The sequence below is a fragment of the Mus caroli genome, unplaced genomic scaffold (genome assembly GCF_978045245.1).
Source record: "Mus caroli unplaced genomic scaffold, Mus_caroli_1 scaffold_2, whole genome shotgun sequence".
Lineage (NCBI taxonomy): Eukaryota > Metazoa > Chordata > Mammalia > Rodentia > Muridae > Mus > Mus caroli.
Window position 1 is genome coordinate 22,353,471 of NW_028227257.1, and position 24,229 is coordinate 22,377,699.

General features: G+C 42.5%; 1 protein-coding gene and 1 non-coding gene across 6 annotated transcripts in view; one reads left to right on the plus strand and one right to left on the minus strand.

The window, feature by feature from the left end:
• Positions 1 to 21,336, plus strand: part of Mroh8 (maestro heat like repeat family member 8) — a 73,826-nt gene extending 52,490 nt beyond the window's left edge. For 2 of the 5 annotated variants that reach the window (XM_021156950.2, XM_021156956.2), the window contains 13 exons: positions 1,117 to 1,252; positions 4,122 to 4,312; positions 5,689 to 5,823; positions 6,434 to 6,548; positions 6,831 to 6,971; positions 8,388 to 8,552; positions 9,480 to 9,635; positions 12,664 to 12,786; positions 14,916 to 15,015; positions 16,192 to 16,257; positions 17,910 to 18,079; positions 19,282 to 19,315; positions 21,155 to 21,336. In XM_021156950.2, the coding sequence (XP_021012609.1) occupies positions 1,117 to 1,252; positions 4,122 to 4,312; positions 5,689 to 5,823; positions 6,434 to 6,548; positions 6,831 to 6,971; positions 8,388 to 8,552; positions 9,480 to 9,635; positions 12,664 to 12,786; positions 14,916 to 15,015; positions 16,192 to 16,257; positions 17,910 to 18,058 (1,477 nt within the window). In that variant the 3' untranslated portion in view covers positions 18,059 to 18,079; positions 19,282 to 19,315; positions 21,155 to 21,336. The remainder of the gene's footprint in view (positions 1 to 1,116; positions 1,253 to 4,121; positions 4,313 to 5,688; positions 5,824 to 6,433; positions 6,549 to 6,830; positions 6,972 to 8,387; positions 8,553 to 9,479; positions 9,636 to 12,663; positions 12,787 to 14,915; positions 15,016 to 16,191; positions 16,258 to 17,909; positions 18,080 to 19,281; positions 19,316 to 21,154) is intronic. The other 3 variants (XM_021156951.2, XM_021156952.2, XM_021156954.2) reach the window with 3 other exon arrangements.
• Positions 21,337 to 21,586: 250 nt separating this feature from the next.
• On the minus strand, positions 21,587 to 21,649 carry LOC115030448 (U7 small nuclear RNA). Its single transcript, XR_003836045.2, has one exon. It is a non-coding gene; the product is annotated as a U7 small nuclear RNA (small nuclear RNA).
• Between the last annotated feature and the right edge of the window lie 2,580 nt (positions 21,650 to 24,229).

The window sequence follows — 24,229 nt, forward strand, 5'->3', positions numbered from 1 at the left end:
TTCTACATCCCATCTCCAAGTACAGTGAAACGTGGTTGCTAATGAGACATCTGTAAAGCAGAGTACCAGATATAGAATGGTACCTAAGGAGAGTATTCTAAAGGACACTGGACTGGATTCTTCAAAGTGTTAGTTATGGTGGGGAGAGGAGAGGAGGGGAGGGGAGGGGAAAGGGGAAGAGGGGAGGGGAGAGGAGGGGAGGAGAGAGTCAGAGACAGAGACAGAGAGACAGAGATAGAGGTGGTGTAACAAAGCAATACGACCCAGTACCGTATGAGACCTTGGGTCACATTACTTCACAGTGTTTCTCTGACTCTCAGGACCTACGTTGAAGTTGCTGCTAGACAGTTTCCTTCTGAGACTAAGTTCCAGTATTTTTCTCAGCCTGACCTTGCTGTGATGTTAAATTTGTAAAATTTTTTTTGAGAAATTACATGCTCCTTTAAAATCTAAGTCTGCACAGAGGCTTATTATGTATTTGTTTATTTGGAGTTGGTGTTTTCACAAATGAGGACCACAGACTGGATGGGTGTCTTTGAATGCCTTCTGTGAAGGTTCTGAGGAATCCAGACATGACCCCTTCCTTCAGAGGGCCACATACAGAGCACTGACCAGTGTGTGGAATACTGAGGAATCCTGTAACAAGAGGAAATCTAAGCATTAAAGGAGTTCTAGAGAGAAGCATGGAGAAGCAGCAGGAGGCCTGTCAGCAGAGGTGCCACTGGGGCTTCTCTTGAAGGGAGATAATAGTCAAGGGAGAGCTGGAGAAAAGGCCCCTGGCTTCAGAGAATGGTAGGATCTTCTAGGGTAGTCAAAGTGCTTGGTTTGTACAGCCAAGGTGAATGTTGAAAGGTGGCTGGAGCCCACCATGTAGTGGGAAAGCAGAGACGCTGGTAAGCTTGCATAGGACCCATTTAGGACGGGCTGTAGGTCAGTGCCAGGCAGGGAGAGTGCAGTTCCCACTCCGCTGCCCGATGCTATGTCCACTGATACCTGAAGAACTGAGCAGCCTTTCTCACAGAAAGGCTGGATTCCGAACGGACTCTAAGAAAGTTGTGGTCACGGGAGACCCGGGATGAGCCCTTTTCTTGATGCTTGCTATTCTGGGATTTGTAGGCATCTGGCTGAATTGTGGAGATCCCTGGAGGTAGAGCTGTCTAACACGACCTGGGTCCTATGGAGGCTCCTGAGGAAGCTGCAGAAGTGCCACGAGGGGCCCAGCCAGGAGAAGATGGCCTACGTGGCTGTTGCTGTAAGCATTTCTCTGCCCTGTCATGTGAGCACAGAGTGTTCCCCTCTGAGGATGACTGACCCTGTCCAAAGGGTGATATTTTCACTGTCTTTCAAAGTTCGTTCCTAGCACTCATCTGTAAGGCTGAGTGTACCTATCTTTACATTGGCTCTGAACTGGAGGAAGCTGGAGTATGGTACAGTATAATACAGTGTGAACTATTCCTACTTTTATCCTTTAAAACTTACCTAACATAATCTAGACTTGTGAAGAAAATTTTTTCCCATTTATTTATTTATTTATTTATTTATTTATTTATTTATTTATTTATTTATTATATGTAAGTACACTGTAGCTGTCTTCAGACACTCCAGAAGAGAGCATCAGATTTCGCTACAGATGGTTGTGAGCCACCATGTGGTTGCTGGGATTTAAACTCAGGACCTTTGGAAGAGCAGTCGATGATCTTAACCACTGAGTCATCTCACCAGCCCGAAAATTTTTTTTAATGTAATGATATATAGAATAGAAATCAATGGTCCTTTTAATTAGAGGTCCTAAAGCTTTCTATCTAAAAGAATGTTTTAGGGTTGTAGGCAATATATGTTTTAGGATTTGTAGGTCATGTATAGTCTCTATTACATAATCTCTTGATTAAAAAAAAATTAAAAACCAAGTCATTATTGTGTGCCTGCCATCCCAGTGACGAAGAAGGCTGAGGCAAGGTCACTGAGCCCAAGAGCTATAGACCAGTCTGGGCAACTTTATTTATTTTTTTTTTCAAAATGAAAATCAACAAAACCTAACACTCACACATAGACAAAATTCTTAGCTCACAACTGTTCTATCACACTAATGAAGTTTCTAGAAATAGCTGTGCCTGTGTGCACTTGATATGTTTTCCCACCCAGTCGGCCTTTTAGAAGCAGTCTCTCCTTTCTTTTAGAGCAGTCTTATATTCTCAGAAAACTGTACAGAGAGGTCAGAGGGTTGCTGGGAGCCCCTGGCCTCTGTGCACAGAGACTGCTTCCTGTCAGTCTATACGCTCTGTGCACAGAGACTGCTTCCTGTCAGTCTATACGCTCTGTGCACAGAGACTGCTTCCTGTCAGTCTATACACTGTTTACTTTTTGAGGCAGTGTCTCAAGTAACTCAGGCTGGCCTCACAGTGCCCATATGAGGAAGGTGACTTTGACTTTCCAAGGGTGGGGATTCCACCCACATCTGGCCCTCTGGCAGGCTGGGCGTCTCACCTAATCTCCTCTCCTGCTACTTTTCGGCTCTCCTTTGTCTAGTCCAAGTTACTGCCATAGTATTTTAAGCTTCCAGAGTTCTTCCAGCATTTCTAATTTGCTATCGTCTACTCTCATTCTCTTTTCTTATGAATTTATGCTTTTAAAAAATTCTAAAATAGCTGAGTAGTACTCCATTGTGTAAATGTACCACATTTTCTGTATCCATTCCTCTGTTGAGAGACATCTGGGTTCTTTCCAGCTTCTGGCTATTATAAATAAGGCTGCTGTGGACATAGTGGAGCATGTGTCCTTATTACATGTTGGAGCATCTTCTGGGTGTATGCCCAGGAGTGGTATAGCTGGGTCCTCAGGTAGTACTATGTCCAATTTTCTGAGGAACCTCCAAACTGATTTCCAGAGGGGTTGTACCAGCTTGTATTCCCACCAGCAATGGAAGAGTGTTCCTCTTTCTCCTCTTTCTTACACAATGGAGTACTCCTCAGCTATTAAAAACGACGAATTCATGAAATTTTTAGGCAAATGGGTAGAACTAGAAAATATCATCCTGAGTTAGGTAACCCAATCGCCAAAGAAAACACATGGTATGAACTCACTGATAAGTGGATACTAGCCCAAAAGCTCCAATTAACCAGGATACAATTCACAGATCATATGAAGTTCAATAAGAAGGAAGACCAAAGTGTAGATGCTTTGGTCCTTCTTAGAAGGAGAACAAAATACTCACAGGAGCAAATATGGAGATAAAGTATCGAGCAGAGACCAGAGGAAAGGCCATCCAGAGACTGTCCCACCTGGGGATCCATCCCATATACAGTTATCAAACCCAGACACTACCAAGAAGTGCATGCTGAAAGGAGCCTGATATGGCTTTCTCCTGAGAGCCCCTGCCAGAGCCTTACAAATACAGAGACGGATGTTAGCAGCCAACCATTGGGACTGAGCGTGGGGTCCCTAATAGAGGAGCTAGAGAAGGGACTGAAGGAGTTGAAGGGGTTTGCAACCCCATAGGAAGAACCACAATATCAACCAACCAGATCCCCTAGAACTCCCAGGGACTAAGCCATCAACAAAGGAGTACACATGACTCCAGCTGCATCTGTAGCAGATGCCCCAGTGTAGGGGAATCAAGGGCGGGAAGGTGGGAGTGGGTGGGTGGGTGGAGGAACACCCTCATAGAAGCAGGGGGAGGGAGGGAAACCAGGAAAGGGGATAACATTTGAAATGTAAATAAATATCCAATTAAAATAAATAAAATAAACAAAATTAAAAATTAAAAAAAATCTAAAATGTTACATTAGTGCAGTTTTAGATGTTAAACAAATTCGTGTGTGTTTTAGTCACGCAGTGCAGACTGTGGTATAGGAGATGTGGGGGGACTTGACAGTCTCCTTTCCAGCCAGAGCAACGTTCCAGTAGCCACACCTTGAGCAAGACTTTGCCTTTGTCTTACTGCACAGAGCACTTTAGTAACACATTGATACAAAAATGAATCCCTTCTTGAGTTATTGCCTGCCACCTAAGAACCACTTTACTATTCCCTGTAGCAGTTACCACTGCAAGTGGGTAGCTGTGGGGCAGAGCAAGGGTTAGGACCACCAGACACTCAGTCCTTCCCCGTGCCTCTTCTGCCACAGGTGACCGATGCCCTTTATGAGGTGCTCATGGGGAACAGACTCCGAGCAGCCACATTCCGACTCTTTCCTCAGCTTTTGATGACCCTGCTCATCCAGATTCACCACAGCATCGGCCTCACCATGTCTGATGTCAGCATCCCAAGTGGCCTGTATGCAGAGCAGGAAGTACCAACGGAGGTTACACCTTTGTGGTATTGCCCGTTGTGATTTCATTGATCTGAAAGCTTACTGAGTCCTGGGCACTGTAGTAGTCTCAAGGATAGTCATGGTCCTAACTGTGAGTGAGCATAGTTCTGAAGTCCTCAAGACAAGAGACTAGGAGTCACTCTGGCTTTTGTTTACTGCCGGTAGGGACTTTTTGTTTTGTTTTTTGTTTTTTTTGTGTTTTGGAACCAATGTTAAGTGGAACCATAATATCTGGGTACTTGGCAGATAGTGTGTGATACTCTGCCAGTCCGTCCTTCCCTAATAGAGCAAGTTGAGACAAAACTGCTAAACCAGCCTCCCAAACTGGACTGATCCAGTGAAACAATTCCTTGTTTCTTGGATGTTCCTTGGAGATATTTTTAGTTCCTCAGCAAGGTCTTTGTAGACATGTCTAGCGCTTGCAGACACAACTATTTTGGGAGGAAGAGCTCTACTATGGACTTAGGACGATCCTATACTTAGGACCAGGCCCAAGTGTCAGCAGGTCCAGGTGTAGTTCTCATCCATCAGTCTAATTAGTTGCACACACTGGACCAGTTCACTGTTCTAGGCTTTAGTTTCCCTTTCTGTAAGTGAAGAGATCGGAACAAGTTTCTTCCAAGAGCCCTTCCAGCTCTGACACACTCCTGAAGCTATGTATAGGACAACAACTCACAAAGTATTTGTAAGCTGTGATGATAAATTTGATGGCGAAAGTATAAACTGCATTTCTTCGTTCTTTTTTTTGAGACAGGGGCTCATGTCCTGCAAGCCAGTCTTGAGCTCACTTTGCAGGTTAGGATGACATCCTAGCTCCCACCCACATGCTGGGGGTTTCTGCAGTGATGAGGCTTAACCTCAGAGCATAGAGCATGCTAGGCAAGCATTCTACCAACAGTGCCAAATCTAAATCAGTGGATCAGGCTAGATAGCTGGGTTAGGGGTTAAGGCCACTGGCTACTCTTGAGGAGGACCCAGGGTCAGTTTCTAGCACCTACAGGACAGCTCACAACTGTCTATAACTCCAGTTCTAGGGGATCCAACACCGTCTTCTGGCCTACATGGGTACTGCATGTATATGATGCATAGAAATGCAGGGCAACTCACACATAAAATAAAAATAAAAAATATTTTTTTAAAAAAATGCAATGGGTGTTCATTTAGTATCCCAAATCAGTTCCTAAATTATAGATCTCCTTGAGAAACAAAATGAGGTTAGGTTTCGTTAGGCTGAGAATTTATGTAGAGGGCCTTTCCAGTTATTAGAACGTGAAGCATCTTTAAGACCTCTAGAAAGGACTGGATTCCAGGCAAGCCATGGCTCGTTCCATTGAGCTGCAGGGCTATTCTCTCTACCCATGCTTGTGTTTGCTCACCTTAGCTTCGCCATACAAGCTACAAAGACTCTCCTCCTCAGAACCCTGTGCTGGCAGGAATTCAGCATCATGGAAAAGAGCGGCGGATGGACCCTTCTGAGGGGAGAAGGCCATCTTCAGGGAGTGTTCCTCCTTGCCAAGTGAGAATTCCTTGTTCTAACATGCTCATCCCCTCCTCTAAGCAGTACCATTTTACCCATTTCTTCAAAAAAAAAATCACAGAAACTAAAACCATAACAGAGTATATAATATCTGTATCTTTTTCCTTTTTCTCTCCCCCCACTTTTTTTTTTTTTTTCTGAGACAGGGTTTCTCTGGGTAACAGCCCCGGCTGTCCTGTAACTCCCTTTGTAGACCAGACTGGCCTGGAATGCAGAGACTCTCCTGCCTCTGACTCCCCGATGCTGGGATTAAAGGCGTGCCCCAGCAGACTCTAGCCTAATATCTGTAATTTTTTGATTCAAGGTCTCACTATGTTTCTGGTCTGGAGCTCTCTTTATAGACCAGGCTAACTTCAGACTCATAGTGATCCTCCTGCCTCTGTCTCCCAGGTGTTGGGATTAAAGGTATGTGCCGTCATGCCTAGTCATAGTATCTGTAAATTAACCAGGAAAATAATGTCAAAAGTCTTGGCCCTGCCATGGCCTCTTGAATACTTGAAGCAACACAAAACCTCTGGAGGGCCCCACCCTGGGAAATCCCATCTGCGTGGAAGCTTGTCTGAGATGTTTCCGTTGCTGGGTTTTACAGTGCCTTGATGGAAAGAAGTCAGCTCTTTGCATATAAGATCTTGTACTTGCTGGTCCCTTTGATTAACCGAGGGAATGACAAGCATAAACTCACATCTGCAGGCTTTTTTGTGGAGGTAAGAGTCCTGTGGATACTGGATTCAGGAAGCCGAGAGAGCAGTGGACCCTCATTCCTAAGCTGTATTCATTGGGGTCAGGCTGGGACCACTCTGGGCTTACAGTAGATATTTCATCTCCATCCAATCCTTTGGAGAATCTTTGTGTTCCTGCCCCCAGCCTCACCTCTGTGCGGTGGCTCGATGATTTCAAAGGAAATGTAGAGTTGTTGGGAAGGTATCTCCCTCCAGGGAAAAAGAGCCTCACAGTCATTTCTTGGGCGGCTTTTTGGGTTCTTTCAGCTCCTGAAGAGTCCGATGGCCAGGAGACTGCCCAAGGTATACTCTACTGTCCGCCTGAAAGCCTGGCTGAATGAAGAGAGTAAGCTCTTAAGGATCCTTGCACTGAGGGGACTGCGAAATCTTGTCAGACACCGGGATATGGTAAAAGGACCCCTGACAACTGGAGTGGTCAGGTTTTATTTCCTAGCCAATAAAAGAAAAACCCCCGAACATACCCTGGAAGCTCGGGGAGGAGGACCTTAGGGAGTGTTGAACAGGGGTGAATGTGGTGGACTTTTTTCACTGTATATCCACGTGTACCGCTCTAACTTTATACCTAGGAGTTATGTGGGTAAAATAATTAAAAATTGATTGACTTCAGAATTCCAAGTCACAAATATGCATAACGCTTTGAAACTTGCATTTTGGTGGGGAGGCATGCCTATTGTAAGAACACAGCAGAGACCATCTAGCTGCCCAGTGATGCCATACACCATGCTGCCCTGTGGCGTATTTGGATACTCCCAGGATATTTATCATCTAAGACAGAGCTCACTATCATTCATGACGAAAGAAAGCTTATCTTCCACATATCTCATTAGAAAACTATGCCTCAGCCTGACAGTGGTGGCACACACCTTTCATCCCACCACTCAGGAGGCAAAGGCAGGTGGATCTCAGTGAGTTCAAGGCCAGCCTGGTCTAGAGAGTGAGTTCCAGGACAGCCAGAGATACAGAGAAACTTTGGCTCAAAAAACAGAAAGCTCAATCAGAAGTAACCCTGAGGCTTTTTGTCACATGAGATGTGTTTTGTTTTGTTTTGGTTTGTTTGGTTTGGTTTGGTTTTGGTTTTTTGGTTTTTCGAGACAGGGTTTCTCTGTATAGCCCTGGCTGTCCTGGTACTCCCTCTGTAGACCAGGCTGGCCTCGAACTCAGAAATCCACCTGCCTCTGCCTCCCAAGTGCTGGGATTAAAGGCGTGTGCCACCACGCCCAGCTAATGTTTTTATTTTATATATATATACATGCATATATGGAACATAAATGACAAATGTTAGTATATGCTAACTCTCGTTGGTTGTATGTGTGAACATTTGGTTATTCTATTTATTTAAATATATACACACAGACTTACATATTTTTAAAATCTGAAGACTGCTTCCTTGTAGGAGCACAGCTGGGAAGGATATTTAAAGATCTTTAGTCAAAAGTGTTGAATTCCTATCAAGGGTTCTCAAGCCAGTTTGAATACCTTCATGCTGGAGAGCTCACTGTGTCCTGAGCTGGCCATCCCATGTCTTTTGTGTTGGGAAAGCTTGTCCTTAAAGTAAAGCCAAGGGTATATTCCTGGCCTTCCTGGACCCAGTCCCACCTCTGCTCTGTGAAGCACTTCCCAACAGCTCCTCCTCCTCCTCCTCTACATATCAGGTGTGACCCTAGTAGCGAGAGGGCTAGTCCACCTCTCCACCACTTCTCTGTCCTGGACTAGCCAGAGTTACCTAAGTCAGATGGAATCCCTCCATTTAGAACTATATAGTGTGCAACCAGGACAGGAGGTCATGGCTGCTTTTGAACACAGAGAGAAGACATCAAAAGCCTGCTGCCATGCATCTTAAATAGCCTACATGAGACCGATGAGAGGATCATTTTGTTGGCTATCGAGATTCTCCTGCAGCTTGTCAAGATGCTAGACTCCACCACCTTGGCTACCATGATGAAGACCCTGCTTTCCTTATTTGGTGATGTAAGACAATGAAAGAAAAAGATTCTTCCCCAGAGGGCGGGTGCCTGCCAGCAAGTAGATATTGAGACAATATTAAGGCCATTTTATTTTATTTACAGGATAGAATTTTTTTGCTTTTAGAGGCCATTGAGATCTTCACACTCAAGCCCCTTCCATATCTGTGATGTTCTATTTTTCTGGAGTAATGTTTTTTTGTTCTTCAGACTTAAAAAAAAATCCTAAGACATAGCCTGGTGGTGGTGGCACACAACTTTAATACCAGTGCTTGAGAAGCAGGGGCGGCGGGTGTGTGTGTGTGAATCTCTGATTTCAAGGTTGTCCTGGTTCAGGACAGACATGGCTACACTGAGAAACCCTGCCTTAAAAGACAAACAACTAAAATCTTGAGAGACTTACCAAGACCACGCTTTGTAGAAGGGGAAAGAATTCGTTTTGTATAGGTCATGGAACAAGAGGAGGAAGAGAGAAAGGAGGAGGAGGAAAGGAAAGAAGAGGAGAAGAGAAAAGAGAAAGGAAGGGAGGGAGGGGAGGAGGGAGGGAGAGAGGAAGGGAAAAGAAATCCACCTGCCTCTGCCTCCCAAGTTTCCTTGTCCCAAATCACAAAGATTTTTTAACCGAAGCACATAGACCACAATGGCAGACGTTCAGGGCTTTGGGTTTCAGCAGCAGAGCATAAGCTCTGAGTGGTGAATAGCAGTATTGGGTACAAGATTTTTCAGGCACAGGCAGAACAATTCCATTTCTTGCTTGTACAGATCAGAGAGCAAAGGTACCAAACATGGGTCTTGCTGCCTGCCTCTGTGGTTTCATTTCTTGCCCTCAACTACATGCAGCTAGATGGCTTCCTGTTAAGGTTGATGTGCAGGCTCCCCGGGATTCTTATAAGCTAGGTCAGTGAGCTGTTTCTCTGTGAATCCTCCATCTTAGGTGAGACAGGACGTTCACTGTTTCTCCATGACTCTTTTTGGAGCATCCATAAAGGCTGTGAAACACACAGAGAAGAAGAGCGTGGAAGATCAAGTGCTGGAGAGCTTAGTCCCACTACTTCTGTTTTCTCAGGATGAAAATGATGAAATAGCTAAGGTAATGTCAGTTTCTCATTAGCCGTGAATAACTCTGAATTTAAATCCAGCCCTGAAAATAAGAGTTTATATCTTTAAGGGCACAGACTTTATAGTCATATTCTTGCTCCTTATGGCCTCTGGCACAAAACTACATTTCAGTTATTTCCTTGAATAAACTGTGGGAAATCAAATTCTTTATTTCTGTGTAGCAAAATATGATCTTGGGTGGCGGCCTGTGTATTATCACTTTGTAGTATAGCACAGAAGTAGACAGCGCACAACTCAAAAAAAACCTCAGTGTTAATGACAAACATGTTCCTTGAGACTTGTAACATGCTTGAATTAAGTTAGAGAGAGTAACCTATCTGGATCATCTGGAGACTTAATTTCTCCTAAGCCTTCTGAGAGTTTTGCTGTAAGAATTATGGTTGTCATGTAAGCCGTCTGATATCAACAAGTCTGTTGAGACTGGGCATAGTGCACAGATCTGTAATCTCAGCTACGTATGAGGCCGAGACAGAAGGATTTTAAGTTCGAGACCAGTGCAGACAATTTAGTAAGATCTACAGAGTGAGTTCCAGGAAAACCAGGACTACAGAGAAACCCTGTCTTGAAAAAAAACAAAACAAAACAAAACAAAAAAATCTTGTTTCAAAGTAACAAAGTAGGGCTGGCAGGAGGTACATGTAACTTGCTGCCACGCCTGCCCGACAGCTTGAGTTTGATTCCTGGAGCCCATATGTGAAAAGAGAGGAGCTAATTCCTGAGAATACACATAGAGAGATCAAAACAGGGACAGACAGACAGACAGAAAGTGAAGAGGATGGAAACATAGCCCAGGGGTAGAGTGTTTACCTAGCACATATGAGATCCTAGATTCAACTCCCAGGACAGTAACACACACACACACACACACACACACACACACACACACACACCTATTAGCTTGCTCAGTCCACTATACTGTGATATTTTGTAGCTTGTTCTTTGTGCCCTCCTCCCTTGCACAAAAATGAAAGTCAAACTTAAAAGTTTACAAATAGCCAGCAGTGGTGGCATATGCCTTTAATCCCACACTCAGGAGTTAGAGGCAGGTGGATCTCTGTGAGTTCGAGGGCAGCTTTATCTACACCATGAGTTCCAGGAAACATTTCAGACCCCAGTAAAGTATAGCTCAAACTTTGTCAACCAGGTGATGGGGACGTGTGATGGTTTGTATGTGCTTGGCCAGAGAGTGACACTATTAGGAGGGGTTTAAGACCCTCATCCTAGCTTCCTGGAAGCCAGTATTCTGCTAGCAGCCTTCAGATGAAGATGTAGAACTCTCAGCTCCTCCTGCACCATGCCTGCCTCGATGCTGCCATGCTTCCGCTTTGATGATAATGGACTGAACCTCTGAACCTGTAAGCCAGCTCCAATTAAATATTATCCTTATAAGAGTTGCCTAGGTCATGGTGTCTGTTCACAGCAGTAAAACCCTAACAAAGACAGGAAGCATATCTTTGTGGCTTACAAGTTCATGGAGGCATTGCTACCTCATCTCACCCCAACCTGACATCCCTTGGCAATCAGAAAAGGTCCAGAGCTGCCAAGGCTCTGAGCTTATTTTCCTACAAACTTGAACAACTTCTAAGTCAAGTTCTTTAGAGGGGAGTCTGAGTGGAGAGCTGGTGTTAAACTGGGTTAGGATATAACCAGTGCTATCTCAGTGCTAAGAAATGAAGCAAACACATTACACACTTGTTCCCAGAAGTTCTCAAAAGCCTGTCATCCTAAATTTTTATCATTGCTGTAGTAATTCCTTCCTTTCCTTTCCCTCTTCTCCTCTCTTTCCTTTCCCTCACCTTTCTTTTGTGCTTTTTGTTTGTTTGGGGATAGGGTCGCTAGTAGTTCAAGCTGGTCTCAAAGGCCCTATGTAGCCAAGGCTGGGTAGACTTGAATATTTGATCCTGGATGGACTTGATTGTCCTGCCTCTGCCTCCCAAGTACTGGGTTTACAGTTGTGTGCCATCAATGCCTTGCTTGTGGGGTGCATGTGTGTGTGTGTGTGTACAGGTGTTTGGCCTTTGCCTTCCAAGAACTGGGATTATAGTTGTGTGCCACTATATCCAGTTTATTTTTTCATGTCTTAAACTTTATGTTGTCTATTTCTATAATTTTCAGCATATTTGCTTAACATTGTATTTATGAAATTTTTATTGTAAAGCTGTAGATCATTTATTGTCAGTGTTATATGTAACTGCATCATTTAATCTAAAATTTGCCCCATTCTCCTCTTCCAGGACACTTAGACAGTTTTCAGTTTTCATGATTATGGTACTGCAAAGAGCACGTTAACGCATGCATGTGAGAATTTCTTGAAGGAGTAAAAACCTAGTGTGGAACACCTGGGTATCATGAATTTTGCTACACAGCTACAAAGTGCTACACAAAGGAGCTGAACTAATTCTTATTCTCATCAATCCCCAAAGGCTTTGTTTTTTGTTGTTGCTTTTGTTTTGCAACAAGGAATGCTGGGATCACTATGTAGCCCCAGATGACCTTGAACTGGCTGTGTAGACCAGGCTGGCCTCTAACTCAGAGATCTGCCCATTTGCCTTGGCTTTCTAAGTGTTGCTATTAAAGGTATGCACCACCATACCTGGCCTTAAAAGAATATTTTTGGCCCAAATATCTAGTGGCCCTGAGATAAGGTGTTGAATGTTTTGGTGGCATTCTGATAGCAGTGACTAGAGAGGAGACTCGCTTGTTCAGTGGAATCCTGCCTAGAGCACGGGCTATATAACTTAACTTACCTGGGCACCACATCGAGTAGGTTCTCCAGAGACCAGTGGTTTCTACAGCCTGTTCACACCTTGCAGGTTTATGGCTCCTTCGGCGTCTTCAGGAGGAAGGCAGGATCCCTGTTCGTTCCCTTTCCTCATCTCACCCAGAGTAATTCTGAAATTAGCAGCCTTTCACATTAGACCTCGGTGTCAGTTTTACTGAGGAGATTTACTCAGTTAAAACATGTTTGAAACTGACCTATGCTACTCTTTCCCCAACAGGAGAGTAGACGAGTCCTAACTCTTTGTGCCCGGTTCCTGAATTGGAAGCTGCCCCAAGAAGTATACTGTAAAGACCCCTTATACATCAAACCAAATGAAGTTAGAAGGGTCTGCAAATTCTTTGTATGTGAGAAATAGTGGCTTTGTTTGTTTGCTTGCTTTTCTGGTAGCTTTTAGTGGGGACACATGGTACACAGGGAACATTGCCCATCCCCCTCACAGCGGGAGTCACTCCCCATGAACTGCTTTAGAGGTAGATCTTTTTCCTATAGTGCCCTCAATTAGTCACAAGTACAGTTTTTTTTTTTTTAAAGATTTATTTATTTATTATATGTAAGTACACTGTAGCTGTCTTCAGACACTCCAGAAGAGGGAGTCAGATCTTGTTACGGATGGTTGTGAGCCACCATGTGGTTGCTGGGATTTGAACTCCTGACCTTTGGAAGAGCAGTCGGGTGCTCTTACCCACTGAGCCATCTCACCAGCCCCACAAGTACAGTTTTAAAAATTCTTTTTGTGTATTTCACACACACTGAGTGTGCCACAGTGTGCAAGTGGAGGTCAGTGAACAACTTTCAAGAGTGAGTTCTTGCCTTCCACCTTGGGAGGCAGGGCGTCTCTTGTCTCTATCTTCCAGCTCACTCTAGGAATGCTGGGATTACATATCTGGCTTTTGTGGGTTCCAGGGATCACACTTGAATCCTCGGGTTTGTAAGGCAAGCACTTTTACCCATTGGGCCATTTCACTAGCCAACAAGTTCACTACTATATATATTTCTTCATATATGCAAAAGGCTGGTGGTACAAGGTGTAGCCCACATACCTGGTAGTATAAGGTGTGGTCCACATACCTGGTAGTACAAGGTGTGGTTCACATACCTGTAAATAGCAGCATCAGGAGGCTGAGGCAGGAAGCCCAGCATGAGTTTGAAGGCAAGTTGAGCTATAGTGTGAGACCTTGACTCAAAACAGTAATAACAAAATGGCTGATAAACTAGCACGCACCATTAGTTGTATCAGAAACTACAAGATCAGGCTGACAACATCTAGTTGAAAACCTTTATTTGAACTAGGCTTGGTAGTACACACCTTTAATTCCATCACTCAGGAGGCAAAGGCAGGTGCACTTCTGTAACTTAATGGCCAAGCTACCTTACACAGCAAACTCTAGGCCAGCAAGAGCTATACAGGGAGACTTTGTTTCAAAAACAAAAACAAAAACAAAAACAAAAAATCCATATGAGCTGAATGGAAATAATTATGTGTTGTTTTTATGTTTCTAGCACTTTGCCTGATAAACTGGATTGTTGTATTTTCTCTCAGAGCATGATAAGCCCTACGCAAGGACTGCCATAGTGTATGACCTTACACAGGAAGAGGGCAACCTGCCACTAACCCCGAGGCCCAGATAGCATCTTCTCCTCAAAAACCCAGCAGAGCCTATATAGCTCATATCAGGGGCAGGCTTGAGTCAGGGTAGCTTTAGAAGGTCCATGCATAGTTTTCTAGAAACTGATTATAGTAGAACCATCTGGATCCCATGCTGAGGTCTCTGGGACTATTTCTAGGAATCTTCCACATACTTAAAACCCCATATAGTCTCTTCTCATCAAGCTCATAGGGCTAGGAAGCACATCACAGTGCCCTCGCCTGCCTTCTTCCTGGGTATTAGGTCTCAGAATTCCAGCCATTACCCATAATTGATGCATTAATGACAAAATTTTCAACAAAAAATTTGGTGTCCCAGTGGATAAAAGTACAAATTGTCCATGTCGAATTGTAGCCTCTATGAGAAAAAATTCTTGTCTCCTTTCCTGTTCTTGTCCTTCCAAAAGGCCCTTGAAAGGAGTACGCATTCACCCAGAGAGCAAAACACATCCTTTGTGTAGCAGGCTACAGCAATCCAGTTTTAAAACTCCCAGTTTAGAGCTTGGAAACTCTTACGGGGACTGAAAACTTGTAAAGAACTAAAATAGAAAGTCCAAGTGGAAAATAGTCTGTGCCAAGACAGAGAGCCTCGGAGCAGGGCTGACCGGGAAGTTAAAGCTAAAGGTAGCCTTTGGAGTTGAGAAGACAGACAGGTGCGGAGGAGCCAGGGTGACGACATAGGGTGTCATGGACAGGGGTGCAGGTGGGGATCCTGAGAACTTAGCTGTGCAGGGCTTGCTGCCATGGTGAAGAGTCACTGTGGCATTCACTGCTGTACTCACCAGCTACTTTGTTGCTCTGTGCGCTCTTTCCCATCAACTTAGGGAGAAAAAAGCAAGGGGAAGATAGACATCCTAGACCAAACACTAACGTATTCCAAGGATCCAAAACTTCCCATCAGAAGAACTGCTGTCTTGTTTGTAGGTAAAAGAAACCCTTTCATGTGTACAAGCTACCTTTATTCTTACCTTCCCCCGGGGGTTGAACATCCCCATCCTTTTCTTTAGGTACACAGACTGTATTACAATCATATTCACCCCATAACCCTCTACTATCCACACCGACTCCCATTCATCTCCTTCCTTTGCAATGGTCTCTTGTCTACTCTCATGCCTTGTATTTTGGTAACTCAATGAAATTTAAGTAGGGTTACTTTAGGTGTATGGGTAAAGGATTATCTACAGGAGCCTGGGTAACCTACAAGTGACCGCCCCACCGAGAAAATGTTTCTCCCTTCACTTTGCCCTTTGCAGCAACGGTTAACAGTAGGTATAGGAATTCCCAGATCCCTTACCCGGAAACCTTTATAACTGCCCAGAAATGTCAAGGGTGTGCCGGGCCTCAAAGTCCTTAGTGACAGAATATCTGTGGGCCCAGTCTTGTGCAGGAACCATATTATCAATCAATAACTGTAAGGCTCTTGGGAATATTATTTTACTATTTAAAAAAATTTTGTGCGTGCCTGTGTGTATGCACACATGTAGTAACATGGCATTTTGGTGACATGGTGGTCAGAGAACTTGTGGGAATCAGCCCTTTTTTCACTGTGTGGGTTCTGAGAATTGAATTCAGGTTGTTGGGCTCATGGGCAAGCCCATTAACCCTTTAAGTCATCTTGCTAGCTCACTCTCTTTCCTTATCTCCTTCCTTCCTTCCTTCCTTCCTTCCTTCCTTCCTTCCTTCCTTCCTTCCTTTCATTTGTTCTTTTTCATTTCATTTCTTTCATTTTTGAAACAAGTTTTCACTGTGTATCCCTGGCCAGCATGAAAATGATTTGTAGACCAGACTTGCCTTGAACTGACAGATCCACCTACCCGCTTCTGCCCTATGGATGTTCGGATAAAAAATGTGTGTTACCAGTCAAGGGTCTGCTTAGCTTTTGAGACAGCTTCACTGTGTACCCTAAGCTGAATTTGAACGCATGGCAATTCTCATGTCTGAGCTTCCGAAGTGTTGGGATTACAGGTGTGAACTAGAATGTACTACTCTGAATATGCCTTATTTTCAAAAGGCTAATTCTGCCATTTGCCTACATTATTAAATGATAAAAATGGAAAGCTTCTAATCTCTAAAAGTCTGAAAGTGCTATCTTGTGTTCAGGGCTCTTATCACATTATGTGGATACAAGTGAACTCAAGAGGAAAGGTACTGACTGGATAGAGAAAGGTAAGTCACAGCATTGTTTAGATGTGGAATACATTTGTTTTGGAAGGTATCTGATTCTGTGCCTAGAGAATGCTCTGTAGCATAGCTGAGTCTGGCATCTAAACTCTGAGCTTATGCAGCAATAAAAACATAAGTGACTGTAATTCAAACAAGTTATAGTCTTAAGTCTGAGGTGCCTTTGGGAAGGCTTGTGATGCTGTTTGTCTGGAAACAGCTTTAACAACTGTTTTAGGGGAGAACTCTAAATGTTATTGGGAAATAAAGCAATATCTTTCTAGAATTCTATATTAACAAATTGTGATGCTATTCACACACATCTCACAGGCTGCAGTACTGTCTAAGCAGCTATGCTGTAGAGAGCAGAACTTGGCATGAGGGTGCTTTATAGTCATCTAAGACAACCATCAGAGAACTGTTTTCCGAACTGTCGGTGGGTCAACCTTTATGTAACTGCACAGTTCTGCAGGTTGAATGCTCCAGGAATTATTGCTCCCATTCAAGAATATTTGTATAAATCTGAATATAGTTCAGTGGTAGAATGCTTGTTTATAGCTTAGTTGTAGACTGTTTAGTTATAGAATGCACTGGGCTCTATAGTGCAGTCTCTAGCACTGAAGGGAAAAAGGTAGTTAGAAAAGGTAAAGAAATGCAAATATACACTCTCACAATATAAAAATTACTACTTTCATAACCAAATTTTAAAAATCTTTTTTTGTTTTTGTTTTTGTTTTGTTTTGTTTTTTGAGACAGGGTTTCTCTGCATAGCCCTGGTTCTTAGAACTCACTCTGTAGACCAGGCTGGCCTCAAACTCAGAAATCTGCCTGCCTCTGCTTTTGAGAGTAAGACAATAAGTTAAGAGGTTGATGTTAGAGCCGGAGAGATGGCTCAGCGGTTAACAGCACTGACTGCTCTTCTAGAGGTCTTGAGTTCAATTCCCAGCAACCACATGGTGGCTCACAACCATCTGTAATGGGATCTGATGCACTCTTCTAGTATGTTTCTGAAGACAGCTGTACTCATATAAATAAAAAATAAAATAAAATAAATAAAAAATAAATAAACCTTTCAAAAAAAGAGAGAAAGAAAAGAAAAGAAGAAGAAGAGGTTAATATTAAGCCAGACTGTGGTAGTGCACGCTTTTAACTCCAGTTCTTGAAAGGCAGGGGCTGATGGATCTCTGAGTTTGAAACCAGCCTGAGGTCAGCATGGTCTATAAAGCCTATTCCAGGACAGCCAGTGTACATAGAGAAACATTGCCTTGAAAAAACAAAAAACAAAAAAAAAAGAAAGAAAAAAAAAGTTTAACACTAGACATAAGAGAAAGAAAATACAGCAAGGGATAATTTGAGAGTTAACGTGCTTAGAATAAGGAAAAAAGTGAAGTTAGCGTTAGATAGAGGTTGTCAGGCCCAGGTAATTTGATTTTATGTAGACTACTTAAAATATGGTTATTGCAAAGGAATGAAATACTTAACAAGTCAGAAAACAGTGGGTTTCACAGGTCAAAACTGGAACCAATTCAACAACATACAGACTTTTAGAGAGTCTGGGAACATTGCCCTTTATCCTGGCCACTCTTGTTTGCCAGCTGCTTGGCATAGAGAGCAGTGCTCACTTCTAGACTTCCAGTCTTGGTTTTCTTGCCATATAGATCTGAGAGAACTGTTACAAGACCCCGAGCCCTCTTTGCGCATCCTTGCCTCTCAGGCTCTGTTCCGAATCCAGAGGGTGGGGAGTACATCAGAAGCAGAGACAAGCGTTTCCTGGTTGAGGAAGCTCTTGTGCTGTCTTCATACTTAGCTGCAAAGCACATGGCAGCAGGTAAGAACAACCCTTTCTTTCTTTCTTTCTTTCTTTCTTTCTTTCTTTCTTTCTTTCTTTCTTTCTTTCTTTTTTTTTTTTTAAGATGAATCCATCTAGGCTGTGGTAGTGGTGCATGCCTTTTTGTTTTGTTTTTAGATTTCTTTATTGATTATATGTAGCTGTCTTCAGACACTTTTTCTTCTCTCTCTGGCCCACTCTCTCTGGCCTCGCTTGCTCTGGCCCAAAGATTGATTGATTTATTTACTATATGCAAGTACACTGTAGCTGTCTTCAGACATCCCAGAAGAGGGCATCAGATCTCATTATGGATGGTTGTGAGCCACCATGTGGTTGCTGGGATTTGAACTCATGACCTTCGGAAAGCTCTTACCCACTGAGCCATCTATCCAGCCCCACAAACCCTTTCAGAACCTCAAAAGTGACAAACACATTCCAATTTTCTTTCTCTTTAAAAGTTACTGTATTTTATTTCTGTGTGTATCTATGAGTGTCCACACTCATGGGAAGGTCTAAGGACAACTGTGGGAGTTCTTTCCACAATATGCAGCCCAAGGAGTAAACCAAGGTTGTCAGGCTTGGTGGCAAATAGATTTACCTGTAGGGTTAGATTTTTCAAAACCTACTTTATTTAGGGTTCTTAAACACTTCAACCTCCCTTCTAGCCCACCAACTAGAGGTAGGAGAGAAAGGGGGGTTGTGGGCCTGTTTAGTAGTAGTTCTTTGGGGAGATTTCAATCTTCCTTGGCATGATACCAGCCATCTAGTCTAGTAGAAAACACCAAACATGAGCCAGTAGAGGCAGCTCAGCTCCATCCAACAGAACAGCAAGGCTGCACCTAATTGGCAAAAGACATCGGAAGTGGCCAGATTCAGACAGGATACCACAAGAAGTTCTTTGGTGAGCTTTTCTCTACAAAGTGAAGACCAGCAAAGAAGGGAAGTGTAGCACAGTGTAGCAATTCAAGAGTGGCCCCCCACTGGTTATAAGCTTCTATTTATATTCTTTGCAAACATCACACGCCCCCTCAAGTGTATCTTTTCAGCAAAATATCATATGCCCTTGCACAAGACAGCTTACAGGAAAGCAGCATGTGACACAACTGAGTTGATAAAGAAACCAGGAATTTACACTTCGTTAACCCATTGAGTTAGCCTGAATTTACCCATTCCGCTAACCTGAATTCTGCTTTTTCTTCCAGGCTTACAATCCAGTCTGAATATACTTCCATGCAGGTAGCTACCTCCAACACAATCCCTACTTTAAAAACATTTTATTAGTTAAAATGTATCAGGGAGTGAATTTCTCAGTTTAAATTGCAGAGATAGTGAAAATTGTAATGAGTTTTTCATTCATGCCATACATCCACAAAGTTTATGTGTTGATGACTGAGAGAGAGAGAGAGAGAGAGAGAGAGAGAGAGAGAGAGAGAGAGATCCCAGGACCAGGGATCTAGGTCAGTGGAGAAGTTCACAAAAACAGGTCACAGCTGTACCCCCAGCCCTTGGGAGGCTGAGACAGGGGAACCAGACCATGCTTGGTTATACTGTGCATCTCAGGCGAGTCTCTCCTTCACTATAGCTTTGTTATATTTTAGCAAAAAACAAGACTTCTGTGCCCACCTTGAATCCCAGCACTCAGGAGGCAGAAACAGAGATCACTGAGAGTACCAGGCCAGCATAGTCTATATATTTCTTGAGTTCAAGGCTAGCCTGGTCTACAGAGGGAGTTCCAGGACAGCCAGGGCTACCCAGAAAAACCCTGCCTCAATAAATAAATAAATAAATAAATAAATAAATAAATAAATAAATAAATTTTTAAAAAGGAAAAATTTTTATAAATAATAACAAAAAAGACAAAAGAAAAATTCCAAATAAATGACAATGTTACCATGTTAATATTGTCGGTACTGTTGTCAAGGCTACTTGTTTGTCAACAATCTTAAAACTTAGATACCAGTTTATTTTTATATTTTCATATTTAGTATTTTATAAATTCTCATAAGGCCTTTTTCCTTCCAATTCCTGTTGAAACCTGTGAGCAATAATGAAATTCTGACAAGAGTATAGAGCAGAATCTACTCCAGTCTATACAAAGGTCTCACTTCTTTAGCTCCCACGTTCCCAATTTCTCCAATGACTGCTGAAAATTTTTAGCAAGCTCTAAGATGGAAATTGTTGACTACCAGCTGTCCATCTTAAAGATAAACAAAAAAAATATTGTCATAAGATGAATTTCTAAGAAATAGATTATTTTATGTTGGATAAATACCTTGATAACTGTATGTAGAAGGGTATGAAATCCCTGTGGGGAAAACTAGAAATGAGGTATTAAGTGTAAATTCTAGGCTCTTGTTTGGTGGAGAAACCTAAGCAAAAAGCCAGAGGTCAACTCTCCAGGACAAAACAAACCTCTTGGGACCCTATGGAGAGAAAAAGGAAGTGTGACAACTGTAGATGAAGAACTACTTCCCACAGCGGATTCCATTGTGTTGTTCAGTGAGCAATGTGAATCTTTAGTCATCCTCTTCCCCAACACTCACTGCAATCTCTTTATCAAAGGTATCTGCTGAGATGCCTTCAGATACAAATGATGGTTCATATTGAGTGGGATGTGCCAATATGCTAGGAGGTTCACTGTCCAAAAGAGATGATCTTATCTCAACCCTGCAGTATTTTAGCTAAAATGAAGATCTCAGTTGACTGGTGGATTTAGCTATGTCCAACCTATAGCCTGCAGGCTACAGGCATACTAGATATCAATGTCACTTTGAACACCCCAGCTTAAATCTTCATTCTAAGTCAGACTCAAGAATACCTAAATCACTACATGCAAAACTGCACTGCTAACTAAATAAACACTTGAATTACATTCACCCTTTACCATATTCTCCTTTGGCTCATTTTAGGAAACCAACTTTACTATCCACTTTTGAACTAGTCTTTTTTCTAGATTATCCAATAAAAATGAGTAACAGTTTGCTGAGAGTTTATGATGGCCCTAACTCTAAGTACATATATAATTAACCCTTTTCATTCTTGTAGTCACCTCATTTTATTACCTTCATTTTGCAGATGGAGAAGCTAAAGTAACAAACATGAAAGTGATTTGCTCTGGGTCACACAACTAGTAAATGGCAAAGCCAGAACTACGCAAGTATTCTGGCTCCTAGATCCACATCCTTGACTAGTCTGCTGTATTCTTCTCCAATCTGCTTGTTCTTGGAAATGGGAATAAACACAGATCTGCTCTACAATCAATCTCCATTGCTAAATGTGTGCTCCAAACAAACTCATGTGCCTCGGCTTGGTTGGGGGTTCTGAGGCACATGAAGTGGCATTTGGGAGTGGTGAGAGAAATGACTGGAAATCAATTGTGGGTAGAAGCTGACTGCCCTGTGTTCTGCTTGAGATGGCTCCCCAGATAGTTCTATAGACAGCTGTCTGTTAAGAGATAGGTCTCTTGTGCTAGAAAAAAAAATTTTTTGAAAGCTCTCTGGATAGCTCATGGGTTTTCTGACCAAAGTCAGAAAAGCTGCTAGAAAAAATTCTAAAAGAGCTCTAAAAATTCTAAAACTACTGTTTGCTCTCCAAGCAGTATTTCAAACCAAAACCCAGTCTTTTATTTACATATCAATTTAGCCATTTACTCCAGATTCCTACTTGATTATTCCACAAATCAACAAACTATGACCTTATCCTCTTGATTTCTAGACAACAACTTCATTTTTTTTTTTTTGAAACATTGCAAATGAATTCAGAGATCTGCTTGCCTTTGTAAGCACCAACAATAAGATAGCTAGGTGGAAACCTGGCCTGAGATTACCATTCCTACCATGCCTGGACCTATATTCACTTGTCCCAAACTGATGTTAAATTCAGAAATCTGCCTGCTTTGTATCTTCCTGACAAGTGGCTCATTAGGGCCACTGCCTTTGTTCTTTTAGGTCAGTCAAGCCCCTCATACAATTCATATTGCATCCTTATATTTTGCATAGTTGAGAAATTACATATTTTTGAACTCATGTTTTCAGAATTCTTTCCCACAGCCTTAAGGGCTGTCTTGAAGGTTGCAGCATTTACTATTTTTGCTTCAAAACCCCTGTTTCTAATTATCATGGAGGCATTAACATTAGCAGAAAGAATATTTCCTGAAGGAGATCAGGAAGCAAAATATATACATTATACAAATAAGCCTCATGCCCCATAACTGTCAACACTCATGGAGGCCCAGGTCCTACTGTTTCTGCTCCAGAGGTGGGAAACCATGTCACACCCTCCCTTCCAAGGCCATGCAGGACTTGGCACTCATGCAACCATATACGCTTTTAGTAATACTGAGCCTCCACTATTTTATCAAATTTATAGACTGGCCACTTCATTCCCAAAGTTAGTATACTGTACATTTTTGGTCCCTCCTATACTGTAAAGATAATGAAGTTATATAAAAACTCGTATTTATTTGTGAACCTTTTTTTCAGTCCTTGATTTGATTTCATGAATTGTTCCATTCTCAGGGTAGAAACAAACCTATAGGAAAAGATATTCATCTTTAAATTTCCATACTTAAAAAGTGAGAAAACAAGCCAGGCTTGGTGTCTTATGCCTGTATTCCAGCAGTTGTGAGGTAGAGGTGAGAGAACTGTCACTAGTGCAAGGTCACCCTGACCTGTTTAGCAAACACTAGGTAAGGCAGAGGTATACAGCAAGACTCTCACAGAAACAGAAATGAAGTCTCTTTTTGGAATCCAAAACTGTAAGGGAATTGATTAGAGAGGCTAACCTGGGGACATATACAAGTGACCAGGAAAAGCTGAATGACCTTTTTTTCATATTTTATGTGGAATCCCCTTCCCTTAAGGTAAAATTTTATTTTTTGAGTAATGCCACCAATAGGTGGTATCAAGCACAGCAATGCTTAGTTTATTTATATTTGTTGGCTAAAATTCATAGAATGAAGTACATACACACTTAGAGACAGAGGACTGCCATTTACTGAACTACCTCAGACGTTAGGAATGTTTTAATATTAAAATTTCTTACACAAAAAGTAATGATGGGATAATCTTGAGATAATTTACAGTAGAATATTCCAGTATTATTTTTAGAAGAACAGAATGGGGAAACCCAACCTTATTTCCCATTCACATGTTTTTGTTTTTAAAGGCTTATCTGGTTATGTATTTTAGCTTATGTGTATCAGTGTTTTGCAGCATGTATGTGTGTACTCTATGTTTGTGGCTGGTAACTGCTGAGACTTGAAGAAGGTATCTGATCTTCTGGAACTGATGTTATGAATGGCTGCCAGCTGCCCTGTCAGTGGTGGGAACTGAACCCACATCATCTTGAAGAGCAGCAAGTGCTTGTTTATTATCTGCTAAGCCATCTCTTCAGCTCCCATCATTTCCAATGTCACTGGAACCTCTCACCACTCCTAACTCAGTCACTCAGAAATATCTAGTACATTTGTTCCTGTCTGCTTTCTCTCCACCTTCCAGGCCTCTTCATTCTGCTTCATGGGTGAGCAGGTCTGGCTTATCATTGAGCTAAGGCTGTAAGAAAAAGATTCTTCAGACGCACTTGGATTTCTACCACAGTAGGCTCTGTAAATAAAGAAAAAAAAAATAGATTTCTACAAAAGATCTTCCAAACTCCCGTAGGGAGATTTTTCAGCTAGCGCACGCAGGGAGCTCCAAGGATGCAGCTTTTGCAGTTTTCACCCCGGACAGAGTGCGTTTTTTTGATGATGCAATGCCTTTGAGTCACCCCTGCTCCTCCCCCTATGTAACCCCAGTAAACTAATTCACCGTCTCACTAAAGCTAGATGAGGCTGGAGCTGTTTCTTTGGTCTGTTGTCATTTGCCTATTTGGGATTTAGAGAGCTTTCCATCTCCCTGTATAAGGACTCTTCCTTGAGCAGTACACCTTTGTATTTTTTAATTCAACGATTCCTTCCGCTACATCATGTAAGGCTAGTGACTCCTTCATCCGAACAAGGCCTACTCGGTAATTTTCAAACACACTGCCCCAAGTCCTTAGTGTAGCAGAGAAATAATCCACACCAGGGAATACAGTGAAGACAAACGGCTCTATCTTACCATCCAACTCTCGGAAGGAAGAGCTGATCAGTAAGCATGACAATTTCAGATA